This window comes from Hypomesus nipponensis, chromosome 19, assembly GCF_054491055.1.
Source record: "Hypomesus nipponensis isolate SF chromosome 19, ASM5449105v1, whole genome shotgun sequence".
Classification (NCBI taxonomy): domain Eukaryota; kingdom Metazoa; phylum Chordata; class Actinopteri; order Osmeriformes; family Osmeridae; genus Hypomesus; species Hypomesus nipponensis.
The window spans coordinates 3,756,706-3,775,943 of NC_140379.1; the positions used below are offsets into that span (position 1 = coordinate 3,756,706).

Consider the following 19,238-nt stretch of genomic DNA (forward strand, 5'->3'; position numbering starts at 1 on the left):
GGACCAGGAATACTCTGAGTGGTGTCTAAGGCTTTTAGAAGCACTTAGAGCCAGACACAAAAACTCAGCTCTGGCTGTCTCCCCAAGGACCCACAAGCTTTCATCAGTGACATTCAGCCCCTCCTGACTCACCAGCAAACACGCAGACACACACACACACACACACACACACACACACACACATCAGGGACATCCCACCCCTGACAGGTCAGGATTATCAGCTTGCTATGGAAGAAATCAGAGCGGTCTCTACGAAAGGCAAGCCGTAATGTATTAGACTAGTGTGTGTCTATGTATGTGCCTGTATGTGTGTGTGTGTGTGTGTGTGTGTGTGTCTGCTTGTGTGTGGCATGGGAGACACCAGCTCATGAGCAAGGTTCCCAAGTGATCTTCCACTGATCTCTTCTCCAGGCACACACATACACACACACCTACACACACACACACATACATACACACTCTCACCTGACCCAGCGGTACCTTCAGCCAGACTAAACAGAGCCCATGTGTGACCCTCGGCCCCACCAGTCCACACCAGAGACCACTAAACTCACCTCCATCTGCTGGAGCCGCGACACCCAAACCCCAGAAGTCTGAACATGAAGAAGCTAAATAAACACTGCCGTCACACAGCCCAAACACTCATATTTAATATCGTACGGATAACACACAGGTGCAGGTCCCTTGTCCTGCTAATGAGTGTGTGCGTGTGTGTGTGTGTGCGTGTGCGTGTGCGTGTGTGTGTGTGTGTGTGTGCGTGTGTGTGTGTGTGTGTGTGCGTGTGTGTGTGTGTGTACGAGCCAAGATGGTGTCTTTCACAGCAGCTGCTCGTGTCTCTAATGAACACATCAAAGGGCCGGGGCCACTACGAGGACACCTCCCCGGAGCTCCTCAACGATCCTGCTGCAGGAGGTGGGGGGGGGGGGGGTTAGGGATCAAGGATAAATGAATCATTCAAAAGTAGGGAGGATCCCCTTGAAGGTTATTCTCTGACTCAGGTATACAGTTAGACATTCTGTTGATAAAATACATCACAACATAAACATGCAGTATTAGTTGGGTCGTATGTTTTATGGAGAGCTAAGAAAGGGGGAGGGGCATGTATATGCGAGGAGAGAGTTTGTTCACTTATCTGCATTCACATCCATATGCTCCCAATTCAAATAAACAGAGCGCACTTCCTGACTCAATTAACAACCACTTGAGGAGAAGAGGCACTTATCAGCTGTCTGATTGTCAGCTAGAGGTCTGGAGAGAGATTCAAGCACCCTAGAGAGACACTCTACACAGGAGTGTGTTTGGCTCCAGCCACCCAGTGGCTTGCGGGAGCATCTTTTCTGGGCTCTGCTGTTTAGACATGCTGAGGCTGAGGAGGAGCAGATGGCCTGGAGGCTGAGAGGAGATGAGGGTCTGGAGGCTGAGAGGAGATGAGGGTCTGGAGGCTGAAGAGGAGATGAGGGTCTGGAGGCTGAGAGGAGATGAGGGTCTGGAGGCTGAGAGGAGATGAGGGTCTGGAGGCTGAGAGGAGATGAGGGTCTGGAGGCTGAGAGGAGATGAGGGTCTGGAGGCTGAGAGGAGATGAGGGTCTGGAGGCTGAGAGGAGATGAGGGTCCGGAGGCTGTCGGCATTGCTGCTTTCTCGGTTTCGAAAAGACCATTTCCTCTTTCAATCACCACACGAACATTGCAGGCTTCCAGAGGTTAAATGGAGAGTGTTGTCCAATGAGGGAGAGGTTGTCTGTGCTGTTGGTGTCAGAAAGGTGAGTAGAGGAGAGGAGGGGAAAGTAGAGGAGAGGAGAGAAAAGTGAATGGCCACACTGTCTATGTCTATGAAAGAGCCTTTCAGGCCCCACTGACCTGTTCTTCTCCTTTCACTCTCTCTCTCAACTCTCTCTCCCTCTCTCCATCTCAACTCTTTGGCCCTCAACTGTCTCTCTCCCTCAATCTCTCTCCCTCAATCTCTCTCTGCCTGAACTCTCTTTCTACCTCTCTCAACTCTCTCTCTGTCCCTCAACTCTCTCTACTTCAATTGTCTTTCTTTTGCTCTCAATCACATCCCCTGACCCACGCCATCGGAACTCTCTTTGACTCTCTCTCACACACATGGACCAGTATTCACACACTGAACCAACACACACACACACACACACACACACACACACACTGACCCGAAACATACACACCCACAAGCTCAGGCTGAGGATCACAGCATGCTGAGGGGGGTGAGAAGGTGAGCAGAACTAGAGGTGTGTCTCTTCACATCTCTCACCTCCAGAGGAAGAAGCCGACATCGACCCGAGCTTGACGCGGTCAGCGACACCTTCTCTGACAATGACCAGCCCACCACCAATCATCCGGGGCCTTTCCAGTCAGACAAGAGACAGGCATCCAGTACAGCACCCAGCGCAGCGCTGCTGAGCCTCACCGCGCCTCTCCCAGTCACCCTCCTCCACATGTGGCACATTAGATCTTATTTGAACATTAGTTTGCTATTCTCCATGGGCCGCCCCGTTCCCGAAGAAACACGTTCACGTGTTAGATTGATTCAGGGGCTTTATCTGTAACATTGCAATTACAAGCAGCTGTATATGAGCTGTTCCTTCAGGACATGTAAACCCCTACAAGGGGACTGGAGGGCAGCCAGGAGACTCTACAGGTTAACAAGTTAATACCAAATGTAAAGAGCAAAATGAAACTTAATAAACCCACACATGAAACAGCTCTTGTTCCTGGTCAGGAAGGAAACAGAGAGGTGGCTGGGAGAGTCCGGCCTTGAATAATAATAAACTACAGAAACTAAATTCACCAGAAAGACGTGAAAAGATAACTACATTCCAGCTGTAATGAATCCACTACTGAATAATAAACACAGGCCAAACTGTGAATAAATAATGACATCGTTGATAACACGCAAGGCTAAATCGGCTCCCTCGCCTGCCACATGGGCAAACTTCCATGACTCCTGATTCGTATCTAAATGGTTCCTCCCCTGAGTCTGGAGTTCCTTGGAGCCCCTGCTGTCTTAGGTCAGGGGAGTGATTGACACTGAGAGCTCGGCTCCGCTGCTATCGGCAGCCAGGATCTAATGGATTCAAATCTGTGAAAGTTCACAGGGAACTCCGCCCACCGATCCAACCCCGGCACTGAACGCAACGCACTCAGTCCGCACGTTGGAGTGAAAGATGGAGGACAAACACACCCAGGCCCCGGGAAGTGGAGTGGGGGGCCCATTCACACGCTGACCCCAACCCTGATATAACCCTCAGATAACAGCCAGCACCACAGAGGGGGGGGGGGGGGGTCGACTCGCTGGTCTCTGTGATGTTTCTGTAATGGACTAATAGTCCTGATCAGCAGGCTTCCTCTGGCCTGAGAGATGTTGACACAGAGAGATGCATCCTGGGATATAGGGGAACATCTACCCTGCTGAGCCATTATCGTCACCACCCGGGTTCATCTCCCTCCAAAAATACGAGACAATACTACCATTTGATACGGATGTTTATACATTCAGGGTAAAAAATACATCTGTTTTTTAGAGGCTTTATCGTGAAAGAGAGAATGGAGTGATTGTGGCATTTGGGAACAGATGTTGCCTTAGCACCATTATCTGACACAACCAGAGATGGTTGCACCCCACCTACAGTACAACAGTGCACTTCCTGTTTCTACCTACATCAGTCCATTTCCTGTTTCTATACCCCGGAGGACCTTCCCGGAGCCACTCACATCCTGTCATCTTTCAGCCTGTGTCTAGGGACAGCTGTTTAAACACACCCTGGCTACTGTGCCCCCCCCCTGCCCCCAACTCACACACACACCTCCCCAACCCTAAGCACCCTGCTCTGCCCCCCTGGAGGGACATACTATAAATGAGAGGAGAGAGAGAAAGGATATTGGGTAGGGAAAGAGAGAGAAACAGACGAGGTGGGCAAAACGAGAGCTCTAAATCGAGCAGCACCTCTAGAAAACCCCCCCCCCCCCCCCCCCCGGTAGTGGAAGCCAGTCTAGCGTGATTCTAATCCCACATCTGCTTGTCATAATCCTCCCCAGCCAATCAGGATCTTCAATCTCATGTGCCCTGACTGACGAGACATTATCCACAGTGCCCCAAACATTCCTGATCAGCTCGGCTTACCTCACCAGAACACATACCGAACGAGATCAAGCACGAGCAGCTTGTCAAACACCACAGAGAGGCACGCTGCCGTCCCCTTTGCAGGAGCGAGAGAGAGAGAGAGCGGAGGGTCTGGGCTGGCTGTGTCTCCGTGTAGTCTCCCTCGGATGCAGGGTTTACAGCCGCCTACGACCACAGTAGCTGGTGGAATCAGGAAGTTTACTAGATGTGGGGAAGTTCAGCAGGTTGCTGTCTCTGTTAACGCACTAGTGGACAGATGCACTGAAAGCTGGATACGATTGGTGGGAATAAAGTGCTGTAGGAGGACCCAGGCCAACCATGAGGCAGATTTATTAAGCTCTACAGAATTGCAAATAAAAAATAAAAAAAATCTGCTAAAGCACTCATCGTGTTATGCCCTCTTACACCATGTCCCCATTTTCTCTCTGCTCTCTCTCTCTCTCTCTCTCTCTCTCTCTCTCTCTCTCTCTCTCTCTCTCTCTCTCTCTCTCTCTTTCTGTCTGTCTATCTCTCTCTTGTACACACATACAGCACCGAAAGAACAAACCTCTGTTCCACTGTACACAGAAAGGGGCTTAACCACAGGTGTGACTGTTCATAGCCTTTGGCAGGTGTGGGATTGGGACGAGAAAGAAAATGTCAGGTGTGTTTTGTGCTGGAGGGGGTATTAAAGAGAGGGAGGGTGAGAGAGAGAGGGAGGGAGGGGCTATGAGGGCCATGGTCAATGGCAGGTTAAGCACCACAGTCAGGGTCTGATTAGAAGTGCAGATGAATGTGGTGCTGGGAAGCAGAAACACCTGTCTATCTGACACTGGTGGCTTTCACTCTTCTAACTTACATCCCCTCTAAGGGCCCCACATGTACAGCACACATGGACATAAATCACGGCAGGATTGAAACAAGATGGACAAATCATTTAGGCTTTGTTAAACAGACCTTGGAGAGAAGAGACGAGACGAGGACAGGAGAGGAGAGGAGAGCAGAGCAGAGGAGAGCAGAGGAGAGGAGAGGGAGAAGGAGATGAGAGGGAGAAGGAGATGGGGGAGGGAGGGAGGGAGGGAGGGAGGGAGGGAGGGAGGGAGGGAGGGAGGGAGGGAGGGAGGGAGGGAGGGAGGGAGGGAGGGAGGGAGGGAGGGAGGGAGGGAGGGAGGGAGGGAGGGAGGGAGAAGGGGAAGGAGAAAGAGAAAGAAAAAGAGAAAGAGAAAGAGAAGGAAAAAGAGAAAGAGAAGGAGAAGGAGAAGGAGAAGGAGAAAGAGAAAGAGAAGGAGAAGGAGAAAGGGAAGGAGAAAGGGAAAGAGAAAGAGAAGAGCAGAGCTGAGGAGAAGAACCTACTCATAAGCACCATGTTTTAGCCAGCATGCCTTAAGACAACACCAGGACATGTTCTCAAGCAGCACCTGTCCTACAGCAAGCCCTCCTCCCTGAGGGGCTGAGTTCAGCACATCTTCCTTTACACCTGCTCCTCAGCAGACAGTAGGGATTAGCCTGCTATCTACCGTCTCAGAGATCTTCCATTACACTCAGATGCGATACAATGCTAGTGCCGCTATATTTATCAGCCATAGGGCTACATAGAGGGTGCAGCCTCAAAGACAGGTGACATTCAATTCAGCCCAAACAGGAAGGTCTGCCAACATCACTACAATGACTGTGGGTATTTTTTAGAGTATATGCAATATTTTAAACTACTGGGGCTATTTCCATTAAACCATGAATAGTCAAATCCAAGTTTCTAGAGCATTTGAATGATTTGAATTTACTGAGGTAATGAGATTCCTGCACCATTTATTCCATCCTTTCAGACTGCAGAAGCCTACCATGGCACTTGTAGAGAGCAGACAGAGAGCAACGCCAGTCCCAAAGACCTGGAGCAGGAACCGATTCATCTTTATCTTGGCCCCGGGGTTCAAATCCCTGGACGTCCTGAGGCCGCCGTGGTTTTCTTCAGTCTAGGGAGAGGGAGAGATGCCGTCAACTGGTGCAAAATAACAAGCTTCTAAATAAACGTCAGCCGTCAGGGATATGTTTCCTTTTCTGTAATGAGCAGTGACCGATACGTATCAATGGTGAGCCGTCGTCCGGTGCAAAACCACCTGTGACAGAAATCTACGCCACTAGTCTGAATTCCTCGTCACATCCGATGGATTATGCTTCCCAACTCCCCAAGTGTCACAGCCCCTTCACGCAGTACATTAGGCTCGTAAGTTATCAAAACTGAGCAACAACTGTACAATCACTGGGATTGAATGCCGACATAAGAGATCATAAACGCGTCATATTTCTCTCATATTTGGTCACCGTAGCAGTAAGACCTGATTAAATCTTACCTTCGCTCATGTGGATATCCACATTTGTACTGGTGTCCTAAAGCTGATAGCAAGCTTAATATCTCCCAGCACTCAAAACTCGCTGCCAATAACTAACAATCTGTTGAGCGATCCAGATGAGATCCATCAAATTATATATCTGAGTACAGTATGGTATTACGCGCCACTGCACGCGAGCTGCAATAAAGTCGGTATCTCCTCTCAGTGTGGCGCAACGGTGCTAAAGAACGAAGCGACGGGAGTTGTGCTGCGCATGCAAGACCTCTGCCGCCGCCCCCGTCCCATAGCCAACGTGGATTTGAATACAGGTTTCAGGCTTCAGACTGATCTGTCAATTTCAAAATCTGAGTAGTCTCCATTATCATCATCAATAACGGTTATCATCCTCATCATTAATGCTGTTACCAGTTAGATTATTTCATTTACTGATGAGTGGTCGAATATTTAACCATTTTGTTTTTGTTGTTTTAGATCACTTTTCAGCTGTGCAGCATACATTGATAAGATTCCAGCAAATCCAAACAAGTTCATATTCCGTGTGAAGCTGATATCCTATATAAGCTCTGAACCACTGAATGAAAGGGCAACACCAAATATTTTAAAAACTTTTATGAGCCCTGAGGCTGATACCGTAGTCTCCAGATATTCTATGGTTCCTGTCAGTGTGTATCACTCACCTGGCTGTAATACAGTCCTTCTCTCTGGAGGGTGCATGATAGCTGTCCCTCGCCAAGCCCTCCTGAGAGGAACATCAAAGGCTGTGCTCGTGTGCCGGGGGGGGGGGGGGGGGGGGGGCACAACTTGCCCTTTATTATGAGGTGAGGAATAGAAGCTGGCACAGACGGAGGGAGCTTTTTTACTTCGATTAACAAGTGCAGTCGAAACCTGCTTGGTTCCACAGCCTCTCACTGCCTCCAGCGCTCTTTGTATCTTCCTCCTACTCAATTTACTGAGCCCTGGTAACCAGATGCTGGGGGTGTACCGCTGGGCAGGCAGGTTGAATACTAACTAATCTGCTGATGCTCTAGACTATTTTTCAAATTCGGAAGATAGTCTACCGTCCTGCCTTGGCCTGTTCCACTGTAGGCTATGCACCAAGAACCGACAGTCAGATCCATCTAAAACAGGCCTGATTTCTCTGAGCTATCGCAGATTTTAACCGGAGTATCCAGTCAAGTCCAACTACTGGTTCCTGTTTCCAATTGTGGATATCTGTCTCCCTCTGCTGTCGAATGAAGCAAACAACTCGAAATACCGTCACTGATCCAAGACAACTATTTAAAAAAACAACAAACGGAATGTGTTCTCCACGGGATAATATTATCGTACACAATAAGTCGTCAACTCAAAGCAGGTTCAGTTAAGCTTATCGGCGTAAGACGTAAACGTTCACTTTAAATCCAAAAGCGCGTGGTCTTGTGATGGTGACATCACCCGCAGAGTTTTGGCCAGTCATCTCTTCTACCCAGCCTATGGCCTTGGTGGTCTGCACTGTTTTGCTTTTCACAATCCTTAAGCCACTGCGAGAAACTTATCAGGAGTCAGCGAAAGTTATCTGGTAGGTTAGTTTCCGTCATTGACTCCTAATTATAGTCAAATGAATTGCATCGCGTTTTATTTCAGTTTGTTTAAATGTTGTGCAGGCTCTGTCGACATACCGCATGTTGATTGAAAACCTAGTTACCTTGATTTATGTATTCTACTGGATAGTAACAGTCCGTGGTAAATCATCGAAACCCATTTCGTTGTTCTTTACGTAGATTCCAATTCACACGAGAAATAACAGGTGGAGCTCCACACCGCCACCACCAATGGCCTCTCCCGCCTCCACTCCCGCAACCTCCACTAGCCGCTCAACTCGCTCCACCGCCAGACGAAACACCGGCACTTCGTCACCGAGCGGCATCAGCCCTACCCGCCTGTCCCGGGTCCAGGAGAAGGAAGAGCTCAGCCATCTCAACGACCGACTTGCTGCATACATAGAGCGCGTCCGTCAACTGGAAAATGACAAGTCATCCATGCTGCTACTGTTGGAGGAGAAAGAGGAGTCTAAGAACCGGGAGATGGGCAACGTCCGTCGGCTGTATGAGGAGGAGTTGGCCGATGTCAGGATGAGCCTGGATGCGCTGGCGAGCGAGAGGGCCAGGCTGCAAATTGATTACAGTCATCTTGTAGAAGACCACCGCAAACTACAAGCCAGGTACAAAACAGGCCTTTTTCACCTAAGCTACCTATCATAGTGTGTCTTAATAGGATGGTAAAGGTTCTGCCAGGCCTGCCTTAGACCTAGCTAATAGTTAGCGTATAATAACGCGCATACAGTAGAAGTTGATGCTAAATCAGGTGATGACCATAGCGTGGAGATGACGTACTGATTCTTCTCTCCAGGAACCAGAAGAAGGAGTGTGATCTGGGCAGTGCAGTGTCTCAGTGGAGGAACCTGGAGACGGCCCTGAACTCTAAAGATGCAGAGTGTGCCAACCTGCTGGTGGAGAACAGGAGACTGGAGAAGGATCTGTCCGAGCACAGGTCCCATCTGGCCAGTGTAAGGACCAACTTGGAGGTTTCAGTTGAATCAAGCATGTATGTGGAAGAAGATGGATTCTAAAACAAGGCGTATACTTAATTGCTTTACTGTGTGTGTGTGTGTGTGTGTGTGTGTGTGTGTGTGTGTGTGTGTGTGTGTGTGTGTGTGTGTGTGTGTGTGTTCAGTTGGAGTCTTCCCTGCTGGACACGAAGACCCAGCTGAACACTGAGATGTTGAGGAGGGTGGATGTGGAGAACCAGCTGCAAACTGTCAGAGAACAACTCAACTTCCAAAAACACATCCGTGAACAGGTCAAACTCCATACATACACCACAACATTTTCACACACACACACACACACACACACAATGGAGATTTTCTGGTAACTTGTGTGTCTGTGTTCGTAGGAGGTGGAGGAAGTCCGAAGCAGGCATGAGAGTCGCATGATGGAGGTGGACTCCGGGAGGCAGAGGGAGTTTGAGAGCAAACTGTCTGAGGCCATGCAACAACTACGGCAAGAACACGAGGGACAAATACAGCAGTATAAGGAGGAACTGGAGAAAACCTACAATGCCAAGGTGAGTCTGGCTAACCTATCATGTTTGCTTTTATATGTGCTGTATAGATGACATTGACTTGACTATCCTCATACTGCCACTTCCAATCGGTGGAGGCTGTTGTTGTTGCTTGTGTGTGTGTGTACAAGTAGGATAATTGAATGTGACTGTATAGACCAAACAATGTGTACACAAGATTATGAAGTGCGTGTGGAAGTAATGGCTTAACCGAATCTGTGTGACTGTATGGACTGATAAGTGTGTATGTGTTTCTCAGATGAATCTCTGCGTTAGAGAAGCCAGGATCTTGTGCAGGACAGTGTTAGACTGCATCATTGTGCTGGATCTCAAGGTGGTAGGAGAGGAAGGAGAGGGATGTATGGAGAGGAGAGAGGAAGGGCAAGATCTGGTAAACAGAGGAGAGGTGCTGGAGAGAGGAGGATTATGTGAGATGGTAGATGAAGGAGCAGAGAGAGAGGGATTGCAGGAGGCGGTAGATGGAGAGAAAAGAGGTGGAATGCTGACGAGAGAGTGCTTTATCCCACTGAGAAAGGTATCTCCACGACGCCGTCCTCCAGTCATCCACCGATCCTCCTAAGCTGAAGTTCGCTCCTCAGCGGGTTGGTCGACCAGCGTTGATCGTGTGTTCTTGTGTGCGACAGCTAGAGAACGCCAAGCAGAGCGCAGTGAAGAACGGCGATGTGGCGTCCTCCACCAGAGAAGAGCTCGTAGGAACCAAACTGAGGATCGACACGTTGACTTCCCAGCTCATTCACTTTCAGAAACAGGTAGTGAAGCGCCTGTTTGCCTCACTCTGGTCCTGTACTACTGCGGTCTGTTTGTGTCCCTCTGTTACACAAACATGTTTTCGTGTGTGTGTGTAGAACGGGGCCCTGGAGAGCCGTGTGTGTGAGCTGGAGAGGACGGTTGACCGGGAGCGTGAGTTGGGGCATCAGAGGCTGAGCCAGAAGGACCAGGAGATGGCCACCATGAGGGAGCAGATGCAGAGCCAGCTGGAGGACTACGAGAACCTGCTGGATGTCAAGCTGGCCCTGGACATGGAGATCAACGCCTACAGGAAGATGCTGGAGGGGGAGGAGCAGAGGTAGAACACACGCTCGCACACACACACACACACACACACACACATGCTCGCACACACACACACACACTTGTACACAACCAAAGTGTCTCTGGTCTCTATACAACAATACTTTATACAATCCCCGATGTTGTAAATCAACATGTTCGTCAGCGTTGTCCTGAGAGCATTTCTCTGTACTGATTGGGTGCACGTTATCATTCTATTTTGTGTGTCCTCCAATCAGACTGCACCTGTCTCCAAGCCCCTCCCAGCACGCGACTGTGTCACGCACACACTTGCACGGCGCCCGGAAGCTGAAGGGGAAGAAACGTAAACACGAAGGCCCATCAGGGAGCTCACCTGCTTATAAAGTATCCCAGAATGCAACGGCGCATGGACATGTGACTGTGGCCGAGATCGATCTGGATGGAAGCTATGTCGTGCTGAAGAACAATTCGGACACAGTATGGAAGGACTTGCATAGTAGAATACGTACACTGTTGGTTGAGATGAACATGCATCCACAGAATTCATTCACTTCAAATGAATCCCATTTCCAGTTTGAACTGTTGCCGCTTTGAATCTATAATATTATTTACAACCGTAACAGATTCTTCTAAAGAGGCTATGTAACTGAGGTTAGGGATCTCCCTTGTAATTTCAGGAGCAGCCACTAGGGGGCTGGGTGGTGAGGAGGAGCCACCCAGACTCTCCAGAGATCTCCTTCCAGCTCCCCCAGCCTACGTGCTGGGAGGAGGGCAGACCCTCACCGTGAGTACCACATAAACTAATCAGGTCTGTCTATAACTGAACTTGCACTAGCTAGCACTAACAAACTAGCACTAGCTAACTAGCGTCTCAAACTAGCACTAGCTAACTAGCACCATCCAAGCTAGCTAGCTAGGACTGAGCGTCTCAAACTGTGTTTTGTGTGTTAGATCTGGGCCGCAGAGGCGGGTGTGGAAGCTAACCCCCCCAGTGACCTGGTTCTTAGGGATCACATGAGCTGGGGCCCAGTCTCTGATGTCAGGGTGTGTTTGCTCAACTCCAACAACGAGGTAAAGGTCCGACAGAGCACCTCTCACTGATAGGTTGTCAGCCACTGACTGGTCTGATGTTCATTGGCTGCCACCCTGTGGATGTTGTCCAATAGGAGACAGCGGAGCGCAGGCTGGTGTGTGTGCAGGGGAGGGTGGAGGAGGACTTCAACGTGGACTTCGATGAGGAGTATGTGACGGGCAGTGACATTCACCACCTCAGAAGACAGGTGAAAACACCCGTCTCATATCACGCATATCGCACACACCGTTCAGCAAGACGTTTGCCACAACACATGCCTGAGTTTGACCCTGTTGTCTCCTCTCTCTGTCCGTGTCAAAAGCCAAAGAGAAGAAAAAAGAAATGTTGTTTGTTGTCTTGAGTGTCTGAGAGCAGCCAGACGGCCTGTAGGTGAGGAGAGGACTGTGGACACACTCCCTATGCATCTGAACCCTGCAGATCTACATGCTAATGCTAGTGTGATGCATCTGAACCCTGCAGATCTACATGCTAATACTAGTGTGATGCAGCTGAACCCTGCAGATCTACATGCTAATGCTAGTGTGATGCATCTGAACCCTGCAGATCTACATGCTAATACTAGTGTGATGCATCTGAATCCTGCAGATCTACATGCTAATGCTAGTATGATGCAGCTGAACCCTGCAGATCTACATGCTAATGCTAGTATGATGCATCCGAACCCTGCAGATCTACATGCTAATACTAGTGTGATGCATCTGAACCCTGCAGATCTACATGCTAATGCTAGTATGATGCATCCGAACCCTGCAGATCTACATGCTAATGCTAGTATGATGCAGCTGAACCCTGCAGATCTACATGCTAATGCTAGTATGATGCATCTGAACCCTACAGATCTACATGCTAATGCTAGCATGATGCAGCTGGAACCCTGCAACTGTACATGCTAATGCTAGTATGATGCAGCTCTAGATTGTTTAGTTATAGGTGGTGCTCTCGACATGAATGGCATGTATTGTCTGTCTTGGCTGTGTTCCTCATGCTTTCTCCCTGCATGACCAGCAGTGACTGCTTTGTGTGTGTGTGTGTGCGTGTATTATCTCCCAGACTGTGACTGTGTTGTTGTCTGTCCTAGGGTCAGGTGAGAACTGATGATCCTAGCTGTGCTGTCATGTGACCTCATCCGTCTGCAAGCCCCCGTCCTCTATCGCCCCCTCACTTCAGAAATGGGAACGCCAGGTCTGACCGCCGCCCACTGATCCTGCCTCCCTCTGTCTCCCAGCAACCCCAGAGAGCCCAGAGAGCCCTGTGACTGTTTGTTAGAGATGCCACCAACGAGCTCTTCAACTCCAGTCCTGTCTGGTTTCATGACACTATGGTGTAGGATGGAATGGTACATACATTATTCTCCTACTTGCTCTTGTAAGGGTTAGCACTGGCACAACACTGGAACAGAGAATGAAGAATCAGGCAAGTTACGCGCTCAGTCTTTTAATTTAACAATATTTCATCGCCTGAAGGTTTGCTGGAGGCTTTGGTAGCACTTCCTGTTTTGCTTCTACGTGGACAAGATGGTTTATATTCATTTTAGTTCAAGGAGACTGAAGGCTTATTGTTGGGGAGACTAAAGCAGGGGATGTGCACACTGGGGCTTTATTTATATTTGCACAGCCTGTCATGTAGATGGACCATATGCCATAGCCTCAATGTTGAAGATGGATACGTTACTATGTTTGATTTCAATAAAGTTTTTTTGTCTAGCATGAGTGTTGATTCTGTGGTTAGGTACAGTATTCGTATGAACTCTCCCAATGACAGTTCATCCCCAAATGGATTATGGAACCAAAGTTTCTGGAACACCCAGATAACTGATGATATTTTGAAACAAGCAGAACTTAAACAGAACTGCAGGATCGTCACAATGCTTTTTTTCCTTCATTTTCACATCAGCAGTTTCCATTACCTAACACCCCCATCCAATATGTCTGCCACACCCAGATCCAGCAGGACCTAGCTAGACCCAGCCGGATCTAGACCCAATTACAAGATACAATCTTCAGAAAAATTGATTTTCTGTACGTTTCTCCAAAAGGCGTTTGTCTATAAGTATTTTCCTGTGAAATTCTTTATCCCAAAAAGTTTGAACCTCAGACAGGTCCAAGGTAATCCAGTCAAGTTTTTTTTTTTTTATAAAGGTGTCGATACAGGGGTTAGTCCCAATGGAAATACACCACTGTCTCCTCTGTCGTAGCCTTCTCTTTGGGTCGTGGAGAGTGGAAAAAGCTCCTTTCCATTTTATTCTCTCCTTCACTTTCTGGAGTCTGGGCCAGCAGCATTCCAGCTACACTACAGTCTCCTTGCTGGTATTCTTGCTGAGGAAGTTAAGCGACAGAGTCCGATGGTTGGTGGGTACGTATGCCGGCCTGGGGGTCTGCAGCCTCACTCTTTGGTCAGTCTGTTTCCATGTTCTGAACAGCTGGATGTGATAACGTAGCGACACCTAGGGGCAGGGAGGGAGAAGTGATGGGTACACTGGCCAGAGCCCAGACTTATCTAAATGCTACAAACTCAGTCCAGGGTGTGAACTGCAGAGAGGTGAGGTAACAAAGTACAAATACTTTATTACTGTACTCAAGTAGATTTTTCTGGTATCAGAACTTAACTTCACAATTTTTCTGACAACTTTTTACATTCACTTTTTTACACATCTGTACTTTATACTTCTTACATTTTCAAGACAGGCTTGTTACTTTAGTTGTAATTTGTATTTGGTGGCATGATCAATATTATGTCTTCTCCTTGCACATATTTCATTCATTTCCTGGCTATCTTGCACAACAAACGTAAGCTAGTGTACGAAGCTACCATGGAGCAAAGCAGAAGGCAACAAAAAAAAATTGAGAAAAAAAAAGTTTCTAAAAACTAACAACTTTTTTGTGTTGGGTTGTATGTGAAAAATAAATTTCGAAAGGTTGGAGAAAAAAAAAAATATATATATATATATATATACATAGATCAGTATCAGTACTATTTGATTTAAGGATGTGCTATCTCTGGTGAACTAACCATGGTCCAGAAGAAGTATATGGTGAAGAGAGCCATGGTGAGGATCAGGAGACCCACAGCCTCCATTCTGTTGTTGTAGTACAGGTCCATGGCACCCTGGACACACAGCCATCCTGATAGGCTGGCCAACGGAGTAATGCACAGGAAGCAGATCAAGTCTCCACACAGGGTCCTCCTCTGGTGCTGCATAGACGGAGTGCAAAGCCACTGGAGAGGGAGAGAGGGAGGGAGGGAGGGAGGGAGGGAGGGAGGGAGGGAGGGAGGGAGGGAGGGAGGGAGGGAGGGAGGGAGGGAGGGAGGGAGGGAGGGAGGGAGGGAGGGAGGGAGGGAGGGAGGGAGGGAGGGAGGGAGGGAGGGAGGGAGGGAGGGAGGGAGGGAGGGAGGGAGGGAGGGAGGGAGGGAGAATAGTATTGTACAATGTTTTACTTGCATTTTTTATAGTGTAGGTTTGAAAGGGCACATAAAAGGCAAACACCACATTTTTGTCGCAGCCAAAATCCCTTCTGAGAGTAGCAACCTGATCCTCGTAATGGTGATCTAGCCCACTTGCAACGTAGCTAACACATCCATTCATCTGTCAGATTATCTGCTATTTTCTCTCCTTTCCTAATCCTCCAGCTCGCCTGTAATGGTCTCTCCTGTGTGTGTGTGTGTGTGTGTGTGTGTGTGTGTGTGTGTGTGTTAGGGTTGCCAGCCATCTTTGATAAGTGAAAAACCGGGACACTCAGACCGAACACTTAGACAACAATGACATGGGGGGTGGGGTGGGGCATACAAAATGTGAATGTTTGAATATAGCCAGGAAAAAAAAAATCATAGCAGTAGAAGGAAATTACAAATGACGTTTTAAAAAGTCGTTCAAAAAAAAGAGTACAATCCCAGGGAAAACCGGGACGGGTGGCAACCCTAGTGTGTGTGTGTGTGTGTGTGTGTGTGAGCTCCCCGTGATGTGCACTGTCCCCAGAGTCTTCCTGTAGAGTTTGTGGTTGTTAGCTGCAGATTACTGGGTGTCCCTCCTGGGGTAGCAGGGGCTGGCCTCCTGTCCTCACAGCTCTGCGAGGAAACAGCATCTAATCTCGTTCTCAGGCTAAGTGGCTTTCCGGGTAAGAGCTGTTCAGGGACGGCAGCAGCCAGGCCCCGGGTGAAGCCGTAGAGGCTAATAACCCTGATGATGTGTAAAGCGTCATCATGTGTGAAACCTTTAGTGAGATCGTCTGGGTGTGCGAAATACGGTTGTTTTTGCTTTAGTTTGAATGGAATGAAGCAACTGGAAGATTAGTAGTGTATTCAGTATGTATTTGGTCGATTTTATTATCCTTGTAGATTGGAATTGCAAATAGCCAGGTGTTCCATTGGGTGGTGTCCCTAACTGTAGGTTACAACTGGAGCTACTTAGCAAACAGCTGATCAGCAACAAATAGGCAATTTATCTTCCTTTGTAGAGGAACATAAAGGTGAGGATGGACCCTCCTCACCGGGCATTGTCCTGCTGTCCTGCATTTGCATTTAAACTGTGCATTTACGCATGAGTATTTGTGTGAGAGTTGTGTGCGTGTGTGCGAGTTGTGTGTGTGTGTGTCAGATGGCTGAGGGAGTCGGGCTAGTAAGTATCAGAAGGTTGCTGGATCGATACCCCGCAGTGCCAAATGATGTTGTGTCTTTGGGCAAGGCACTTCACCCTACTTGCTTCGGGGGGGGAATGTCCCTGTACTTACTGTCAGTCGCTCTGGATAAGAGCGTCTGCTAAATGACTAAATGTAAATGTTCCCTCTTCATGCTCTGTCTTTAAGCTCCCATGAAAGCTGGAGGAAAAATACTGGCAAGACGAGAGAAAACGAGAAAATACCTAGAGTGGCAAAGCCAAGCTAAGCTAAATGACTAAATGAAAATGTAAGTGTGTGTGTGTGCGAGTTGTGTGTATGCGAGTTGTGTGTGTGTGTGCGAAATGTGTGTGTGTGTGTGTGTGTGCGAGTTGTGTGTATGCGAGTTGTGTGTGTGTGTGTGCGAAACGTGTGTGTGTGCGAGTTGTGTGTATGCGAGTTGTGTGTGTGTGTGTGTGCGAAATGTGTGTGTGTGTGCGAGTCGTGTGTATGCGCGTTGTGTGTGTGTAATGTGTGTGTGTGTGTGTGCCCTACCTCTGTGAGAGGTTTTGGGAGGCGTTCCAGTGCAAACTGGTGACGGCAGAGCTCGCACTGGCTGCTGTTGGAGGTGGTGAGCCAGTGCTCCAGGCAGCCACGGTGCACCATGGCCAGGCTGCCCGCACACTGGCAGGGGGACAGCAGCTCGCCCGCCTGCCGTCCGTCGTGGCAGATCCTGCAGAACGCCTCCTCACTGCTCAGGCTGCGTCGCCAGACAGCGAGAGAGACGAGTCAGGATAGTACAGAGCAATAGCCGAGTTTGTTGACATGCAAAGGTAGGCGTTGAAAGATTTATACCTGTGAGTGTGTGTGTGTGAGTGAATGTGTGTGTGTGTTTGAGTAACATACCTCTCGGTGCTGCGGTCCATGCCAGGACTGTAACTGTGACTGTCCAGCACTTCCTGTTTGCAGGTGTAAGACTCCTCCCCTTGTCCCTCCTCAGGAACAGATTTGATCTCCTTAACAGGGCTGCCCATGCACGGCCCCAGGGGCTGTTCTGACTCCATGGCTTTTACATGAGGGGCCATTCACCATGGTTATGAGAAGCCACCCTGCAACCACAAGGAAAAGAGTGAGTCAATCTAGGCCTGGTGGGGCCTGGAAGCATTTGACTGGGTCTGTCTGGGTCTGTCTGAGCATGGGTCTGATTGGGTAACAGTCTGCTGCTTTCATGTCATCCAGACAGTCCCTTGGGAAAGCAGCGTGGTGATCACCAACCAACCCTCATGTGTCCTCATAGGGTGAGTCAACAGTGAAGTAGCCTTCAATCCCTCTTCCTCCCTCACACCCTTCCCTTAAGATCACCCCTCCCTCCCTCTCTCCCTCTCTCCCTCTCTCCCTCCCTCCTTTCGTCCAGCCTTGGTTCAAGTCTACCTGTTTAGGTATGCTTAGAAGGTTAAGGTTAGGGTTTCCATAAATAGGTGCTCTTATGTAAATAAAACACTGTATAGTGAAGTTAGTATATTGTAGCATTCCTTTTTTTGTTTGGTCCAAATTAAACCTACAACCGACAAAAAGTTCTATACTGATAATTAAATTAGACTTTTGTCTCCACCGTCTCAGCCGTGCTTGCATTTAATCACCCGTAAACAAACCTGCTGTTCAGAAAACGAAAACGTTCTGTAAACAAAAACACTCTCTCTCTTTCTCTCTATTTCTCCCTCTCTCTCTCCCTCCCGCCGCTCTCTCTCTCCCTCTCTCTCTCTCTCTCTCTCTCTCTCTCTCTCTCTCTCTCTCTCTCTCTCTCTCTCTCTCTCTCTCTCTCTCTCTCTCACACACACATACCCTCTTTCAAAACACTCCTTCCCAATCTGACAAACACAAAGACAAGAAAGCACAGCAATCACAGAGTTGCACAGACACAGCAGAGTTAGCAGAGTACACACAGGATCCTTCCATAGTAAATGACCCATCTTACCCTGTGGGGAGCTGCCAGCCTCATGGTTCAAACACTCAATACAAAGTATGATTTCCTATTCCGTTGCATTCAATCCTCCGTGTGTGAAAGAGAGTGAGCGAGTGTGTGTGATGATGATGTGAGAGAGTGTATGCCGTGAGAAGGAGTTTGTGTGAGCGAGCGGGTATGATTTGAGAGAGAGTGTATGATGGAAAAGGATGTGTGATGCGAGAGAATGTGTGTGTGTGTGTGAGAGAGAGAAAGAGTGTGAATCAGAGGAAGAAAGGAGCTGGTCTGCGGTAAGAGTTCCGCCTCTCAGGACCTGCGCTGTTTCCTGCAGATTAGCTCCGCTGAAGGTCGGCTGCGAGAACAGCGAGGGATTAGGAGAAGGACAGCAGGCCCAGACTAGACTAATGGAAATCCCTTTCACATCGCAGTGAGTTTGACCAGGAGCACCTCCTCACTAGAACCCCCTAATCCTGTTAGAGAATGCCAGCGGACGGTCCTTTCACTGGCCCAGACGTATGCTAATTCACCCTGCTCGAGTACTCCTGCTGACACTACATCAAAGACTGCCAGGACACCACCAGGACACTGCCAGGACACCACCAGGACACTGCCAGGACACTGCCAGGACACTGCCAGGACACTGCCAGGACACTGCCAGGACACTGCCAGGACACCACCAGGACACCGCCAGGACACTGCCAGGACACTGCCAGGACACCACCAGGACACCGCCAGGACACTGCCAGGACACTGCCAGGACACTGCCAGGACACTGCCAGGACACTGCCAGGACACTACCAGGACACTGCCAGGACACTACCAGGACACTACCAGGACACTGCCAGGACACCACCAGGACACCACCAGGACACCACCAGGACACTACCAGGACACTGCCAGGACACTGCCAGGACACTGCCAGGACACTGCCAGGACACTACCAGGACACTACCAGGACACTGCCAGGACACCGC

The 19,238-nt window shown here is 49.0% G+C and overlaps 3 protein-coding genes across 3 annotated transcripts in view; 1 reads left to right on the plus strand and 2 right to left on the minus strand.

Moving 5' to 3' along the window:
* adamtsl3 (ADAMTS-like 3) overlaps nucleotides 1-6,658 on the minus strand; it is an 81,666-nt gene extending 75,008 nt beyond the window's left edge. Inside the window, 2 exon segments of the mRNA XM_084682503.1 lie at nucleotides 5,955-6,086; nucleotides 6,465-6,658. Of these exon segments, the coding sequence (XP_084538629.1) occupies nucleotides 5,955-6,023 (69 nt within the window). The 5' untranslated portion in view covers nucleotides 6,024-6,086; nucleotides 6,465-6,658.
* Nucleotides 6,659-7,886: 1,228 nt separating this feature from the next.
* Nucleotides 7,887-13,416, plus strand: lmnl3 (lamin L3). Its single transcript, XM_084682510.1, is given in 14 exon segments — nucleotides 7,887-8,022; nucleotides 8,225-8,664; nucleotides 8,853-9,009; nucleotides 9,177-9,302; nucleotides 9,399-9,569; nucleotides 10,211-10,336; nucleotides 10,433-10,653; nucleotides 10,877-11,096; nucleotides 11,297-11,369; nucleotides 11,372-11,403; nucleotides 11,571-11,690; nucleotides 11,786-11,899; nucleotides 12,014-12,081; nucleotides 12,791-13,416. Coding segments are annotated over 12 exon segments (1,788 nt in total). The 5' UTR covers nucleotides 7,887-8,022; nucleotides 8,225-8,275; the 3' UTR covers nucleotides 12,053-12,081; nucleotides 12,791-13,416.
* marchf3 (membrane associated ring-CH-type finger 3) lies at nucleotides 13,131-17,386 on the minus strand. The gene is made up of 4 exons (XM_084682511.1): nucleotides 17,208-17,386; nucleotides 16,857-17,061; nucleotides 14,722-14,928; nucleotides 13,131-14,155 (listed from the first exon to the last, which is right to left on the minus strand). The coding sequence occupies exons 1-4, from the start codon at nucleotides 17,384-17,386 to the stop codon at nucleotides 13,997-13,999; spliced, it is 750 nt and encodes a 249-aa protein (XP_084538637.1). The 3' UTR covers nucleotides 13,131-13,996.
* Nucleotides 17,387-19,238: the final 1,852 nt, after the last annotated feature.